We start from the raw sequence: 14642 nt of genomic DNA, 5'->3' as shown, positions 1-14642 counted from the left end.
CTTATAACCACCCTGTGGAGTAGGTATTATTGCACAAATGACAGAGGTTGTTGGCCTATGCAACACATATTCTTATTATCATGCTTTTTTTTGTTTAGGTATCCAGTGGCAATGTGCTTAGGAAAGCTTGCCTCCTCTCTAGCCCCAGAAAGTGAATTATGATTGGTCAAAAAGGCAATCATGGTAATCCCATTTCCCTTTGCCAATGATTGGCTAAAGGGTGGATATATGACCAAGACAAAGGAACCTAAGGAGAATTCTAGAAAGATTCTAGAAAGATTTTCTTCACTATTACAGCAAGGCACATGGGAGGAAGTGCACTCTTCTTCAGCAAGACTTGGTGTCTGTATGTGATGCCTGGAATTGCAGTCACTGATGTTGTAACATGAAGAAATACACGTAAGGCCCAAGTCAATGTGCTAAGGATGGTGGAGCAGAAAGAGGAAAGAATCTTTGTTCCTGATGACATCGTTGAGTCACTGAATTAACCCTGGAACTGATTTTTAGCCATCTTATTAAAGGAGACAGTAAGCTACTTTTAATTGGATTTTCTGTTACAGCTGCAAGTGTCCTAATGGATATACCCCTTTCTATGGATAAGGAAACAGATGCTCAGAGAGATTACGTTGCCTGCCCAAACTTTCCCAGCTAGTAAATAGCAGAGCCAGGTTTTAGATCGAGAGCTGCACATCCTAAACACCTGGTACTTGTTTATTGTATCAAGTGATTTTTCTCCAACAATTTTCAGAAGGGAGGAGAAACAGAGACACCAGTTGGGTTATGCAAGGTTAGTGATTGTCAAACAGGTATGGCAGGGAGTCAGTGTGGAAAGGAAGGGAGAAGGAATTGAGGGTGCTGTATGTATAAAGTTGAAATGGTTGATTGTGAGGTACAGACTGGGTAAGGAGTCAAGTGGAATCTAGAGGGGCTGATAGATTGAGGAAATGGAGGTGAATAGTGAAGGTATCATGGAGGTAAAAGATTCAGAAAGTGCTGGGGAGAGGGAAGGTAGAAGGAGGTTGTAGGAAGGGAAAGAATACCAGAGTTCAAGATATTAGGGTGTGGATATTTGTTCCCAACATAGTTTGATTTGTGGCTGAGCATGGAGATGATGATTATCAGAGTGGAGAAGGTCACAGAAGTGATATCAAATTTCCGGATCATCTATTTTGTGTACATACTAGGACAGGAAGGTGACAGGCAATGAAGTGGAAGGGAAGATTGAAAGCCATCTGCCTAAAGTATGGATGGATTAAAACATGTTTTCTTTATTTGCATGGTCCCCATCCTTCACACTGATAGGATCTGACTCAACACAGCTCCACTTCGAGGAAAGATTTATAAGGATTATTTTGCTTTAATCTACTGTTTTGCACATATTGGAGGGAAGAGATGGATGGGGTCATCAGGAGGAGCTGAGAGGATTATGGGAAATGAATACTTTCCCAGGTCTTTCTGAAACAATTTGCAGTAGGATTTCATTGTTTTGTTAGAAGCCACTTCTTTCCTGATCATTTACCCATCTGGATATATAAAAACCAATGAAATATACTTTAAAAGTTATCCACTATTTTTGATTATCTTGGCTTGTATATCTCTGTTTGTATAAACAATTGAGAATTGATGGCCCTTGCCTGAATCTCTTTGCTAAGATTCTGAAATGGATGGGGTTGTGTAGCAGGAAGCTCTCACTGTCTTTTTAGGATCTGGGCTAAGTGTTTCTTTTCATTGTTCAGTCTTTTCTTAGGTAAAATTAATTTCTTTCAAAAAATTGGCTACTTAGGATTCCTATTTTTAAAGTAACATTAACTTTTTCTGACATTCATGAAATGAAACTATTAGCTAGAATTTCTGAATATAGTTTCTCTTGTGGCCTTTTTACTTTTTGGTTCTTGTTCTTGGAGTCATGTTAAAAATTTTTATTGTAAGCTAATCACATCTTTTTAGGAAGTAGGCAGGATATAAATAAATCTGTCTATATATTTAAGGGGAAAAGAAGTAAGGTGCAAAAGTGTATTTACATTTTTGTGTTTTTCAAAAAGGATATATATAGTGGTGCCTGGCTGGCTCAGTCAGTGGAGCATGTGACTCTTGATCTCAGGGTCGTGAGTTTAAGCCTCACATTGGATGTAGAGCTTACTTAAAAAACAGTAAAAAAAAATTTTTTTAAAGATACATGTAGATACATCTACCTATATACTATACATCTCTTTCTAAACACACACACACACACACACACACACACACACATCAAAAAACTTATATGAAACACTTGTATTTTATACAACATAAATTATATAAAACATAACTTTCACAAACATCTCTTTAAGTCTGCATTTCCACAGTCTTTCTGTCTCCCACCCTCTCATATCCTATAGATACCCCAAAGCCTCTGTTTCCCCCTTTTACCAAAATCCTCTCTCATCTTTGCCAGTGCTAGGCCTCATCTACCACCTCTCTACCTTTCTTTCCATTTCTTTTTTCTTTTTTTTCTCCCTGTAGTGAGTAAGCCTGCGCTTTTTGGATGTAAATCTCCAACTTCTTTGCTTCTTCATTTATAAGTCCCCCGATCCTATTTATCCCATCTGTGTAATGAGGCAATGGGAGGTGGGAAGGCATCAGGGTGCAAATGTCAAAATTTTTTTTCTGGTAGGTAGGAGGATGGAAAGAAGTTATGGATACTTCCACAGCAATAATTTTTGTCCCTGTTATACATGAAGAATTTCTGAAAGGTTTTGTGAGGAAGTGTGAAGAGCAGGTTACCTTAGGAGTGGGCCTGGGGAGTCAGAGATAGGAGAGGGAGATTTTACTTTCATTACCCGAACAGATTAAAAAAAAAAACAAAACCTGTGTATATATTGCTTTTTAAATATTTTTCAGGGGCACCTGGGTGGCTCAGTCGGCTGAGCGTCCGACTTTGGCTCAGGTCATGATCTTGCGGTTCGTGGGTTCGAGCCCCGTGTCGGGCTCTGTGCTGACAGCTCAGAGCCTGGAGCCTGCTTCGGATTCTGTGTCTCCCTCTCTCTCTGCCCCTCCCCTGCTCACGCTCTGTTTCTCCCTCTCTCTCAAAAATAAATAGACATAAAATATTTTTTAAAATAGGCATAATTCAATTAATAGATGCATATTTTAAAATACAGTACAAAAAGCCAAGCTTGATAGAGTGGATTATCTAGTGTGCAAATGATATGCATATTATTATATTTCACTTTAGGTTGCATTCTAGTACCAGATGTTATAATCAGATAGTTTAGCCGATGTCGATGATGATCCAGTATTATTAGGAAAGACATTAATATACCTTTCAAATTCTTAAATGGTTTCTTTAGCTGCTGGAAGAAAGAGGACAAATCTAGAGATCTAATAGGAGTTCCAGAGTAAATGACAAGGGAAAAACAAAATTTAATAGATGCAAATTTTCCTGAGCCGAATGAAGACTTGTTTTTGCCATTGAAAGTGCCAAGGGCACACACTTAAACATATTCTTTGAAAAAAAAAATTTTTAAATTTTTAAAAAAATATTTTTAAAGAGAGCATGAGCAGGCCAGGGGCAGAGAGGGAGAGGGACACCCAGAATCCAAAGCAGGCTCCAGGCTTGAGCTGTCAACACAAACTGTGAGATCATGACCTGAGCCAAAGTCAGATGCTTAACCCACTGAGCCACCCAGGTGCCCCACACTTAAACATATTCTGACAGAATTCCTGATTCCCACAGTTGAAGAGAAAAATCTTGTAAGTTTCTAGACAGAAAGAAGAAATTATTTACAAAGGGAAAAGAGTCAGACTAGCATCAGACCGTGGAATAATGTCTATCCCTATTAAGAGAAAAGGAATGTAACCCAAGAGGTTGGTATCTTTCCAGCCTAGCACCATTCACTTGCCAAGGGGAAAGGAACGCAGAAATGTAATGATTCCAAGAATATATCCTCAACCCCCACCCAAGGAAACTGTGAAAAAAGAGCTGTAACTAAACAACAAATTAATGAGAATAGAGATCCCAAGAAAGAGAAGGTGAAGTAGAGAGGAAAAAGTGGTGAGTGAACACTGAGCCTTGCAATATACATGGATAATAATGGAATGACTGGGACTATGTATTATATGTGTTAAATAAAGACTCTTAAGATAAATGGGACTCCACTAATAAAAGCCTGGAAGCAAAAGTTGTAAAAATTTTCACCAAAACCCAAAAGGTAAGGTTGGGAGAAGGAGAGTGGAAAGCAAAAGCATTATAGAAGTATTATCTTACTAAAGTGGAGGGAAAGTATCCAGAGATAGACTGACATGATGGGGAAATTGTATCTTTTCAGAGAATAAAAAGGAAGATAACTACTAATGGAATAGGAAAGTATGATATCATTTTGAAATTAATAAGGGGAAAAAGAATAAATTATAGCTTTTTAAAAATTTTTAAATTTTTTTATTGTTTATTTTTGAGAGAGAGAGAGAGAGAGAGTGCAAATGGGGGAGAGGTAGAGGGAGAGGGAAACACACAATCTGAAGCAGGCTCCAGGCTCTGAGCTGTCAACACAGAGCCCGACGCGGACCGTGAGATCCCACGAACCGTGGGATCATGACCTGAGATGAAGTCGGATGCTTAACTGACTGAAGCACCCAGGTGCCCCAATGAATTATAACTTGATCATACTAGTAAATATAAACTAAGGCAATAGGGAAATTTATAGTTCAATAGTATAGTTATTATAGTTCAATAGTAAGCAAAAGCAAGAGAGAAGGAATAAAATCAAGAATGTCAGAGATTTTATTAAATGCAAATGAGCACAGTTTTCGTATCAAAAGACAGAGACTGTCATATTAGATTAAAAGCAAACCTAGCTATATGTTGTCCATAGGGAACACTTAACATAATAAAGAAATGTTCTAAAATACAGAAATTGGAAAAGGAATACCACACAAATGCAAGTAAATAAAACTAGGAGAGGCAATATTAACACCAGACGGGTGGAACTATTAATGAACAGGAAGAACATTTCCTATGAAGGACATAGCATATGAAGATATGCATCAAACAACATAATTGCTAAATATATGTAAACCAAAATGTTAGTAATGTAAAGATAATTTCATAAAAATGAAATTAGAGTGGATTTGTACTATACTGTTTTCAGAAGTAGATCTAGTAGACAAAAAATTAAGAAATATACAAAGGCATATAATCAACACATGTAACTTTAGTAAATATATAGAGAATCTTACATTCTTTAAACAAAGATTAATATGTATTTCCAAATGGCCATTGACTTCTTACAAAACCAATCATAAACTTTTACACACACACACTAAAAATTTAAAAGTAGAGACTTCTACAGGTGACATTATCTGATGAAATTAGAAGAAAATTAATGAAATTAGAAACAAATTTTTAAAAGATAATTTAACCAATTATTTGAAACTTAAAACTACCCTCTGAAATAATTTCTTGATCAAATTAGAAACTGAAATTGAAATTGTAAGCTCTTTAAAGCAAAAAAAGGAAAACCCAGCATAACCAAACCTACAAGACCCATGAAAGCTGTAAGCAAAGATGAAAAATATAAGAACCCGTGTTCATCTTAATAAATTAGAAAAATAATCATAAAAGACAGAAGAGAAAAATTAATAAAAAAAAGTCTTATATTAACGAAATGTAGAAAATAGTAGCAAAAATAAATGAATCAAGAGCCCCCCCCCCTCCAAATAAACCCCTTATGAACCAGAGGGTAAAAAACTAGTAAAAATAAAAATACGTGGCAATTCTGCTCTACAATTCTCAAGATATATATTCAAAGATAGTTATTGTAGTAATGCTTGTAGTAGGAAAAATTGGAAACAAAGTGAATACCTTTGCAAATGTAAGGATAAAACAAGCAGCATTATAGCCATGCTGTAAAACACTATACAGCTACTAGAAAGGACAAGTCAATTCTGTTCCAGTAATCTATTGTAACAAAGTTTCCCCCAAACTTACTGACGTAAAACAAGAATTTTATTATGCTCATGCATTCTGTGGGTCAGGGATTTGGATGAGGCAGAGTAGAGAGAAACCATGGGGATGGTTTGTCCAATCTCCGTGGTGTCTGAGGCCTCATGTGGAAAGCAGAAGTGTGCTTCATGGAAGAGATCTGGAATTATCTGGAGGCTCATTCACTTACATGTATGGCAGTCTGGCTTGTTGGCTGAGACCTTAACTAGAGCCGTCTACTAGAACATGGGCTCCCAGTGTAACTTGGGCGTCCTCATAACATGGTAGCTGAGAGAGGGAGGGAGGAAGAGGAGGAGGAGTGAGCAAGAAGGAAGAGGAGGAAAAGAGAAAGGGGAAGAAGAAGGGAGGGGGGAGAGGGAGGAGAAGAAGAAAGAGAAATAGGTTAAAGCTATATCATCTTTACTAACCAAGTCTTAGAAGTCAGATAGCATCACTTCTGCCACATTCTATTTGTCAAGATAGTCACAGGCTCACCAAAGTTCAAGAGGAGGGAAATAGACTCCATATTTTTATTTTATTTTATTTTTTATTTTTTTGACTCCACATTTTTGTGGGAGAGTGGCCACGTTCTGGAACAGCATGTGGGACAGGGTATATTGTTGTGGCTATTTTTGGAAAGTACAATTTGCCACAGATCTATACCAGTTAACTTCAAGAGCATTCCATGATATACTGTTGTTAAACAAACAATAAACTCAGTGTGTATATATGTGTATACACACACACACACACACACACACACTAGATATAATTAATGAAATAATAAATGTTATATATACATTAATTAATTAATGAGTGCCCTCTGAAATTGTGGGTGACTGTCTTCCTTTTAATACTTTATAGATGGATTCTCTCCATAATGGTAGCAGTAATTCAGGATGGAGTATAATATATTTGAGAATCCTATTTACCACTAGAGGTCAGAAATTAGCCCATGAATCCTTTACAACTTATCAAGAGCACACTGGTAGTTAATGTTTTAAGCATTTTTCATTTGGTTCATACTTCTGAGGAGATTCAGAATACTAACCAGATACATTTGAGGTTTAAAGGGAACTCCTGTATCTTTTTCATACCAAATTTTAATAACTGGATTTCTTGGAGTCTTTAATCCACCCTCAATCATAACCTTAAATTATTAATTAATTAATTAATTTATTAATTTATTTTTGCCTACTTACTCACTGAACACACATACCATGCCAACATAAGTGTTCACTGTGGTAATATATTTAAAGATCACAAATAAAACAGAAAATGAACCAGGTGAACTTCTAGTAAGGATATGAACATGAGCTCAGCAGACCTCATCTGTTTTTGTGCTCTATAGGAAATTTTTTTTTTAAACGTTTCTTTATTTTTGAGACAGAGAGACAGACAGAGTGTGAGTGGGGAGGGACAGAGAGAGAGGGAGACACAGAATCAGAAGCAGGCTCCAGGCTTTGAGCTGTCAGTACAGAGCCGAATGTGGGGCTCAAACTCACGAATCGCGAGATCATGACCTGAGCCAAAGTTGGATGCTTACCTGACTGAGCCATCCAGGTGCCTCTGGAAATTGTTGACTATATATATTTTTTCAGCTGTATCTTTTTGACCAGATGCTACCAAATGAGATAATTTCCTGTTCAATAGCTATACCAAGTTATGCATTAACTTAAGTGATTGAGTTAATGTGTCATGAGCCATTTAAGACAGTACATCTGATTTAAAGTATCCTCATTTTGTTCAGTGATGTCTTTTCTACTTTAGTTCCTCTTTGGTGTATTGGAAAGTGATTGAAACTAGGGAACAAGTGATATAAAATATATTTTTCACATGTTTACAGTTGAGAGGTTTAAATATTTTTTGGTATTTGAGAATTCAGGTTTAATATTTCAGAAAAGCAGATTGTCATTTTATTTGGTGGTGTCGAACTTAGTGATTTTACCAGATATGTGGGGGGTTGAGAGAGGCATTTAGGTATGTTTAGCCTATCTTGCTGGGTTGCGTATTTAAAGGACTGGGCTTCTCCTTTTCTCAGGCTGTCTTTTGCCCTTGGCAAAAGCCCTCCAAAGTGAAGTGCCAGGACATGCTATCATATTGTTTGTTGTTGGACTAAACCTGCTGCCAGGAACGAGACAGGAAAACAGGAGCCAAGCTCAAGGAGAAGGCTGCCAATCTCCTTGGAAGGAGGAGAGTGCCATCTTGTACGTTACCTATTGTTGCTGTGATTGGTGTCTCTGATATCTTTGCTCCCAGGGATGGTGCTGAGTGATAGTCCTCATGCAACATGGCCAGAGAAGCTGTTCAAGGCTGTCTGATGACATATAGGTTTAGCTTTGAATTATCTGTTAGGTGGGTATTATGGGTTGAACTGTATCCTTTCAAAATTCATATGTTTAAGACCTAATTCCTAGTACCTCAGAATGTGATCTTACTTGGAGATACCATCTTTACAGAGGGAATGGATCCTAACCTAATACACTGGTGTCCTTATCAAAAAGGGAAATTTGGACACAGAGCTGTGCATAGAGGGAAGACAATGTGAAGAGACTCAGGATGAAGATACCATCCACAAGCTAAGAAGAGAGGGGCCTGGAACAGATCCCTCTCTCACAGCCTGCGGAAGGAAACAACCCTAGATACCTTCCTTGATCTCAGGACTTCTAGCCTCCAGAATGGAGACAATAAATTTCTGTTGTTTAAACCACTCAGTCTGGGGGCGCCTGGGTGGCTCAGTCGGCTAAGTGTACAACCTACGGTTCGTAGGTTTGAGTCCCGCGTCAGGCTCTGTGCTAACAGCTCAGAATCTGGAGCCTGCTTTGGATTCTGTGTCTCCCTCTCTCTCTGCCCTTACCCTGCTCATTCTCTCTCTCTCTCTCTCTCTCTCTCTCTCTCTGTCAAAATAAATAAATGTTAAAAAAAATTTTTTTTAAACCACCCAGTCTGTGGTACTTTGTTAGAGCAGCCCTAGTAAATCAATACAGTGGGTATAAATCAGTTCACTCAGCTGTGTGTGTTTAAATCTGTGAGTGTCATTTCATGTACCCTTCCCAACAGCATGTATTATCATATATTATAACCACCCAATATCCAGCACAAGGTCTAACCATGTAGTATTAATGTTTGTTGACTGAGTGAATGATTATATCAAATCTATGATGTTCCAAAGCTGAGAACTTTTTAGTCATTTTGCAAAAGCACCACCCAGTATTCCCTGTAGAGGTATCTCAGAGTATGTCCAGGTGACGCCTCCTTGATGTTGCCTATTTGCTCCCCTAGTCTCCCCCTACCCCAGAATAAAGGAGGGACCCCACCTATATCTGGTTCTACTTTCACCATCAGTAGAGGCTTCTCTTCCAGTCAGGCCAACTTCCCTCATCTCAGAGGGGCTGGTTTAGGAAACGTGTCTGTGTTTCCATCTCAGTAAATTGCTCAGATCCTGGATGTGAACAAACCTTCATCCAAAGTTGCAAAAGGCGATTGGCTACCTTAATCCCATGGACTTTCTGGAAGGTACACCATGATGTCAAGGAGCCTGCTTTTTATATAGTTGTATGAGGACTCAGATGTGACTTCTCCCATGTTAGGTACTATGGGGATATAGCCCCTGCCCTCAAGGACTTGCAGAATAGCAGAAAAGACAGTAGGACACATGATTGCTATAGTATGAGGCAGCATTTATGATGAGTACTACATTAGAGATATAGGGGAAAAGGCTACCAGGAAGCAGAGGAAGCTTATTTTGGCTGGGACAGCCAGGAAAGAGGAAACTCCTAAACAGAGTTTTGACAGAGGGAGATGGAGGGAGACCTGTTCTGTGCAAGGAGACCATGCACAGATTCAAATCCTCAGAGTAGTGGTCAGGATATTCCTAACACCTTCCCTTGTAAAGTGAGCCTGAAAAGCTGACGTTCAGTGAGAATACATGGTGTGAGTGAACCAGTTAGCTACAGGCATCCTGTGTTCTCATTGCGTGGAGCCTCGGCCAGACTCTCAATAAGTATTTTGAATATCACCAGTATTGGTAAACCAATACTTCCTTTTCTCTGAGTTAGAACTTTCTCCTCCCTTCCCCATCTTCCTTATTTCTTTTCTTTCTGCAGAACTGATTATAAGATATAGAAGGTACATATTTGAAGTTCTTACCTATAAACCTTTCTTGATTTGTTTCTGATTATAAATGCAATAATGTTTGTGAGAAAAATAGTGAAAACACAAAAACATTTATAAAGAGAAAAGAATTTTAAAATTCTCCATTAATCCCATTCAAAACAAAAATCTCCTAGCATTTTGGTGTCTTCCTGTCCAAACTTTTTGCTACATATACACATTAAACATATAAATAGTTAGAATCATATTTTATATATATTTTTGTATCCTGCACTTTGCAATGAAAGTTAAACCATGTGTCTTTTCTCATGTTATTGAAAATATTAGTTACAATAGTTATAAACATACTCCATAATGTGGATTACTATAATGTAATTTATTTTCCTGTCGTCTTACATTCACGTTGATCAGTTTTCATCACTGATACTGTGATGAACATCTGTCCTAATTTCTAATTATTTCCAAACTAGATTCCTAGATTCCTTTTCATCTTTTGTTATCTCCCCTCTTCTTTGATTAGATCCTTGTTTATGATTCAAGGAGCAGAGAGTATATAATTTCAACAAAATAACTTCCGAGGTGATTCTGTCAGGCATACCCCTGTCTCCCCCAACTTTGGTTAAGAACTGCAGGATTGGGGTGACTGGGTGGCTCAGTCGGTTAAGCATTCAACCTCAGCTCAGGTCATGATCTCACCGTTTGTGGGTTAGAGCCCTGCATCAGGCTCAGTGCTGACAGCTCAGAGCCTGAGGCCTGCTTCAGATTCTGTATCTCCCTCTCTCTCTGCCTCCCCTCCACCTCTCAAAAATAAATAAACATTAAAAAAGAAGATGAAGAAGAAGAAGAAGAAGAAGAAGAAGAAGAAGAAGAAGAAGAAGAAGAAGAAAAGAAGAAGAAGAAGAAGAAGAAGAAGAAGAAGAAGAAGAAGAAGAAGAAGAAAGGAGAAGGAGAAGGAGAAGGAGGAGGGGGAGAAGATCTGCAGGATTAAGGCAATGAGGTCACTCTGTGGCGAGTGGGAGAAAATGTGAGAAGGGTAGAACCATGACAGAGGCCCAAATAATTGTGACATATCTTTTTTTCACTGAGTTAACTTAATCATCTAAGCTCCCAGTGTTTGCATGTAGAATTCACAGTCAAAGCAGCCAACTTTATTCTTCTGCCTTCCACAAGTTTCCTCCAGTTTCTAATCTGGAGGGGAGAGAGAAGCCCGGGGCAGTATCTGGCTGAAGCTCAACTTTGAAAACAGAATTTGCACAGTATTTTGAATGTGGGTTGATGATGAAAGAGTCAACTGGGTTCTTCATGCGATAGAAGGTGATCTGGTATCATGCAGAGGGAAGGAAGGGAAGGAAAGAGGTGACTTGGCTTGGCTTTTTAAGACTTCTTGCTCAACAAGAGCACAGGTCAGTGTGAGGATATGTGACTTTTTGATATCAGACAGATTATCTCATTGCCTGTGATCAGAGTCCCCGTTTGTAGCGCTTAGGACTTAGGCTCTTGTTGAGGCTGCTCCCGGTTCTAATGTTCTACCATTTTCTCGGCACTCATCTGGCACACAGGCCTTTTTTGAGAGAGCAACTCTATTTTTATAAATCATTTGTAGCCTAGATGTCTCCTGGATCACTCTGTCCTTTGAAATTCAAATAAAATTGCTATCACCAAGTGCCTCTATTACGAAATGAGAGCAACTGAAAAGAAAAAGACTGAGCATTTCACTTGAGCAACCAGAAAACAAACAAGAGTAAATCAAAGAAAGTAACAGGGGGATGAATTGCTTGCTCAGAAATAAGTACTGAAATTCAAAAGTAGTCTTTACCTTTCTGTTGCCTGTATCATTACAAATGAAATAGACAAAAATCAGAAATAAATACAAATATAACAAGAGTTGGTCAGTAAAACCAAAAGCTGTTGCTTCAGCTATATGTAAATATCATGGAGAAGACTCTTGTAGACTCATTAAGAAAACACCATTCAGCTTTAGGCACAAAAAAGGTACTCACAGATATGGAAGAGATTCAAGAAGTATAATAAGAACTAGCGGTACTTGGGCAACATGTGCCTTTCTGGAGATTCCAGTGATTATTAACAAAATGTGGGCACACTTTATCGTCGTGAAAACAACGAACAATCTTCGTCTTCCAGCCACAATGCTGACAGGACAATGATCAGGCTCTCTAAATAACAACATAAAGTTGCCCAAGACTAAACAAAGCTTTTGAAAGGTCTGAACACAAGGCAGTCCCTGAGACTTACTAAATGTATAGTAGGTTCAATGTATAGGAAATGAGTTTCCTTTGAATGTGAACGGCACATTTGTGTCAGAAAGGATGAGACATGTTTGTGCAGCTGTTGTTTGAGAGCCCTGTCAGGGGAAGACTCACAGATGAAACATAATTACTACCTTATGTTCTCCCATTTCCTTATAGCTTGTTGAGTTTTGCAGCTGGTACTTCTATTTAATTTGCTCTGTGGCACCCTGCCTTTCTTATTTGCAGCCTTCAGTTTTCTGTCTTCAGGTGCTGAGTTTCATTTTTCTGGCAGGTGGCAGAAAGGTTAAGGCCATTATTGGGATTGGATGCATTTCTTGAGTGTTTATTTGTGGGCTATTTCAGATATTAAAACACTTTGGAAACCTACTGTCATTAAGACACAGCAAAATAACTGTAGCTAATGGTTATTGAAACTTTCTGTGTTGCAAGGAGTATTCTGAACACCTAGTATGTACTAACTCATTTAATCCTCCCAACTGCCTTCTGGGAATAGATATTATTCTTATCCCCATTTAATATTTGAGGAAACCAAGGCACTTAGAAGTTAAATAGCTTTCCTGAAGCTATACAGCATAATTAAGATTTAAACGCAGGCAGTTCGGTGCTAGAGATTGTACTCTTAATTATTACATCATTTCCATATAATTTTGATAGAATGATAGCTTGGAAAATATTGTTTACACTTTGGAGTGGCAAAATCTAAGTAATTTCCAAAATTAAAATCTTGTGCATGACAAAAGACAACATAGATGAAATTAAAAGACAAATGACAGACCAAGAGATACTTTTGTTAAATATATAAGACCAGTTATTGATAACTTTAATATATAAACATTTTTCTAAATAAGTATGAAAAAAATAAATAAATAATTTAATAGAAAAAATAGGCACAAGATATAAATCTGCATCTCAGGGAAACAATACAGATGACCAGTAAATATGTGAAAAGATGTTAAATCTCACCAAATAACATGATAGCACTTTTCAGCTGGCAAAAAGGAAAAAGACTTATAGCATCTAGTGTGTATAGGCAAATAGGCACTCATACATCACTTGGAGTCTTCTCCGGAATGCAGTGTGATAAGAGCTACCACAATAAAAAATATATCTACTCTGAAACTTTGCAAAGTCTCTCTTCCTGTCATTCCAGGAATATTTAATTGCTAATGCACAATTGCATGCAAGTGTTACATTGGTTTACACAAGTATAAATACCAATTTGCAGTACCACATTGGTATTTGCAATATCAAAAAAGTGAATTTGCATCAGTATGGACTAAAATGATTATGGTACTTCCATATAATGGAATACTATGCTGTTTCTTAAAGGACAAAGTTAATTTACTTGTAAAGATGTCCCAGACATATTGATTGGTTAAAACACAAGTAAGTTGCAAAACAATATGTCTAGCATGACTCTATTTCTGGTATAAAGAAAAATGATATGCAATATATATATATATATAACATAAAACATGCTAATATATGTACAATATTGCTTCTAAAACTTGTTCCATATTGAGAAATACAGCATTTCTACCTACTTTTCTGGGGATTTGAGGAAGCTTTTGCTTATTATAAGCTCTGTTTTCAGCTTCCACTGAATGTACAGCCTTTTGGAGTTTCATTTAGGCTGTTTTTTTACTCTGCCTTGACCCTTTCCCCTTGATTTTTTTAAAAACCTGCTCATGCCAGGCTATTGTGTATATTAGATTTTTACTGGGAATTTAGTAACATCAGGGAATTACATTGCAGCAGAGTACAATAGGTGAATTAATATTTAATATTAATTATCTTTATTCTTAAAACTTGTTTGGTCAAATCTTAGCCCCCTTCTCCTCCCCAAATAGTCATTGGTGGCTGTGGCTTCTCACCATATTGCTAGCACCTTCTCTCTTCAACCTTTCTGTTTTCCTTTGCATGCCAGCCCCAAACTCCCAACTTTCTGCTCATTTCTTCTGGATAGCAATTCAGTGATATTATTGTCATCCCTCTTCTAAAAACATTTTTGCCAGTAGCTTATCTCATAAATTAATATGTCAATTAGCATTAGTTTTAAATTATGTAGGACAGAAAACCCTAAAACAATAGTGGGTGTGCAAGATAGGAGTCCGTCTCTCTTCTTATGCGGATGAGATCCAGAGATAGGTGCCCCACGGCTGGTGTGGCAGTGACTGACCATCAGAGACCCAGCTTCCTTCTATCTTGTTCCTCCAAGTTCATCTCATGGCTTTCATCTCATGGTCCAAGTTGGCTGTTCAAACTTCAGTATCTAAGAAGGAAAGAATGAAGAAGAGAGT

General features: G+C 37.7%; 1 protein-coding gene across 13 annotated transcripts in view; it reads left to right on the top strand.

Moving 5' to 3' along the window:
• The window catches only part of N4BP2 (NEDD4 binding protein 2), a 154209-nt gene that overhangs the window by 88372 nt on the left and 51195 nt on the right, over positions 1–14642 (top strand). The window contains exon 20 of one of the 13 annotated variants that reach the window (XM_042936548.1): positions 99–2055. The exons of the other annotated variants lie outside the window; for them this stretch is intronic. Coding sequence (XP_042792482.1) covers positions 99–162 — 64 coding nt within the window. The 3' untranslated portion in view covers positions 163–2055. Of the gene's footprint in view, positions 1–98; positions 2056–14642 lie in introns of those variants that run through there. 13 annotated transcript variants of the gene reach the window in all.

Source organism: Panthera leo, chromosome B1 (assembly GCF_018350215.1).
Source record: "Panthera leo isolate Ple1 chromosome B1, P.leo_Ple1_pat1.1, whole genome shotgun sequence".
Classification (NCBI taxonomy): domain Eukaryota; kingdom Metazoa; phylum Chordata; class Mammalia; order Carnivora; family Felidae; genus Panthera; species Panthera leo.
Note: the sequence above shows the minus strand (reverse complement) of the source record. Positions and strands in the feature narration are given on the sequence as shown.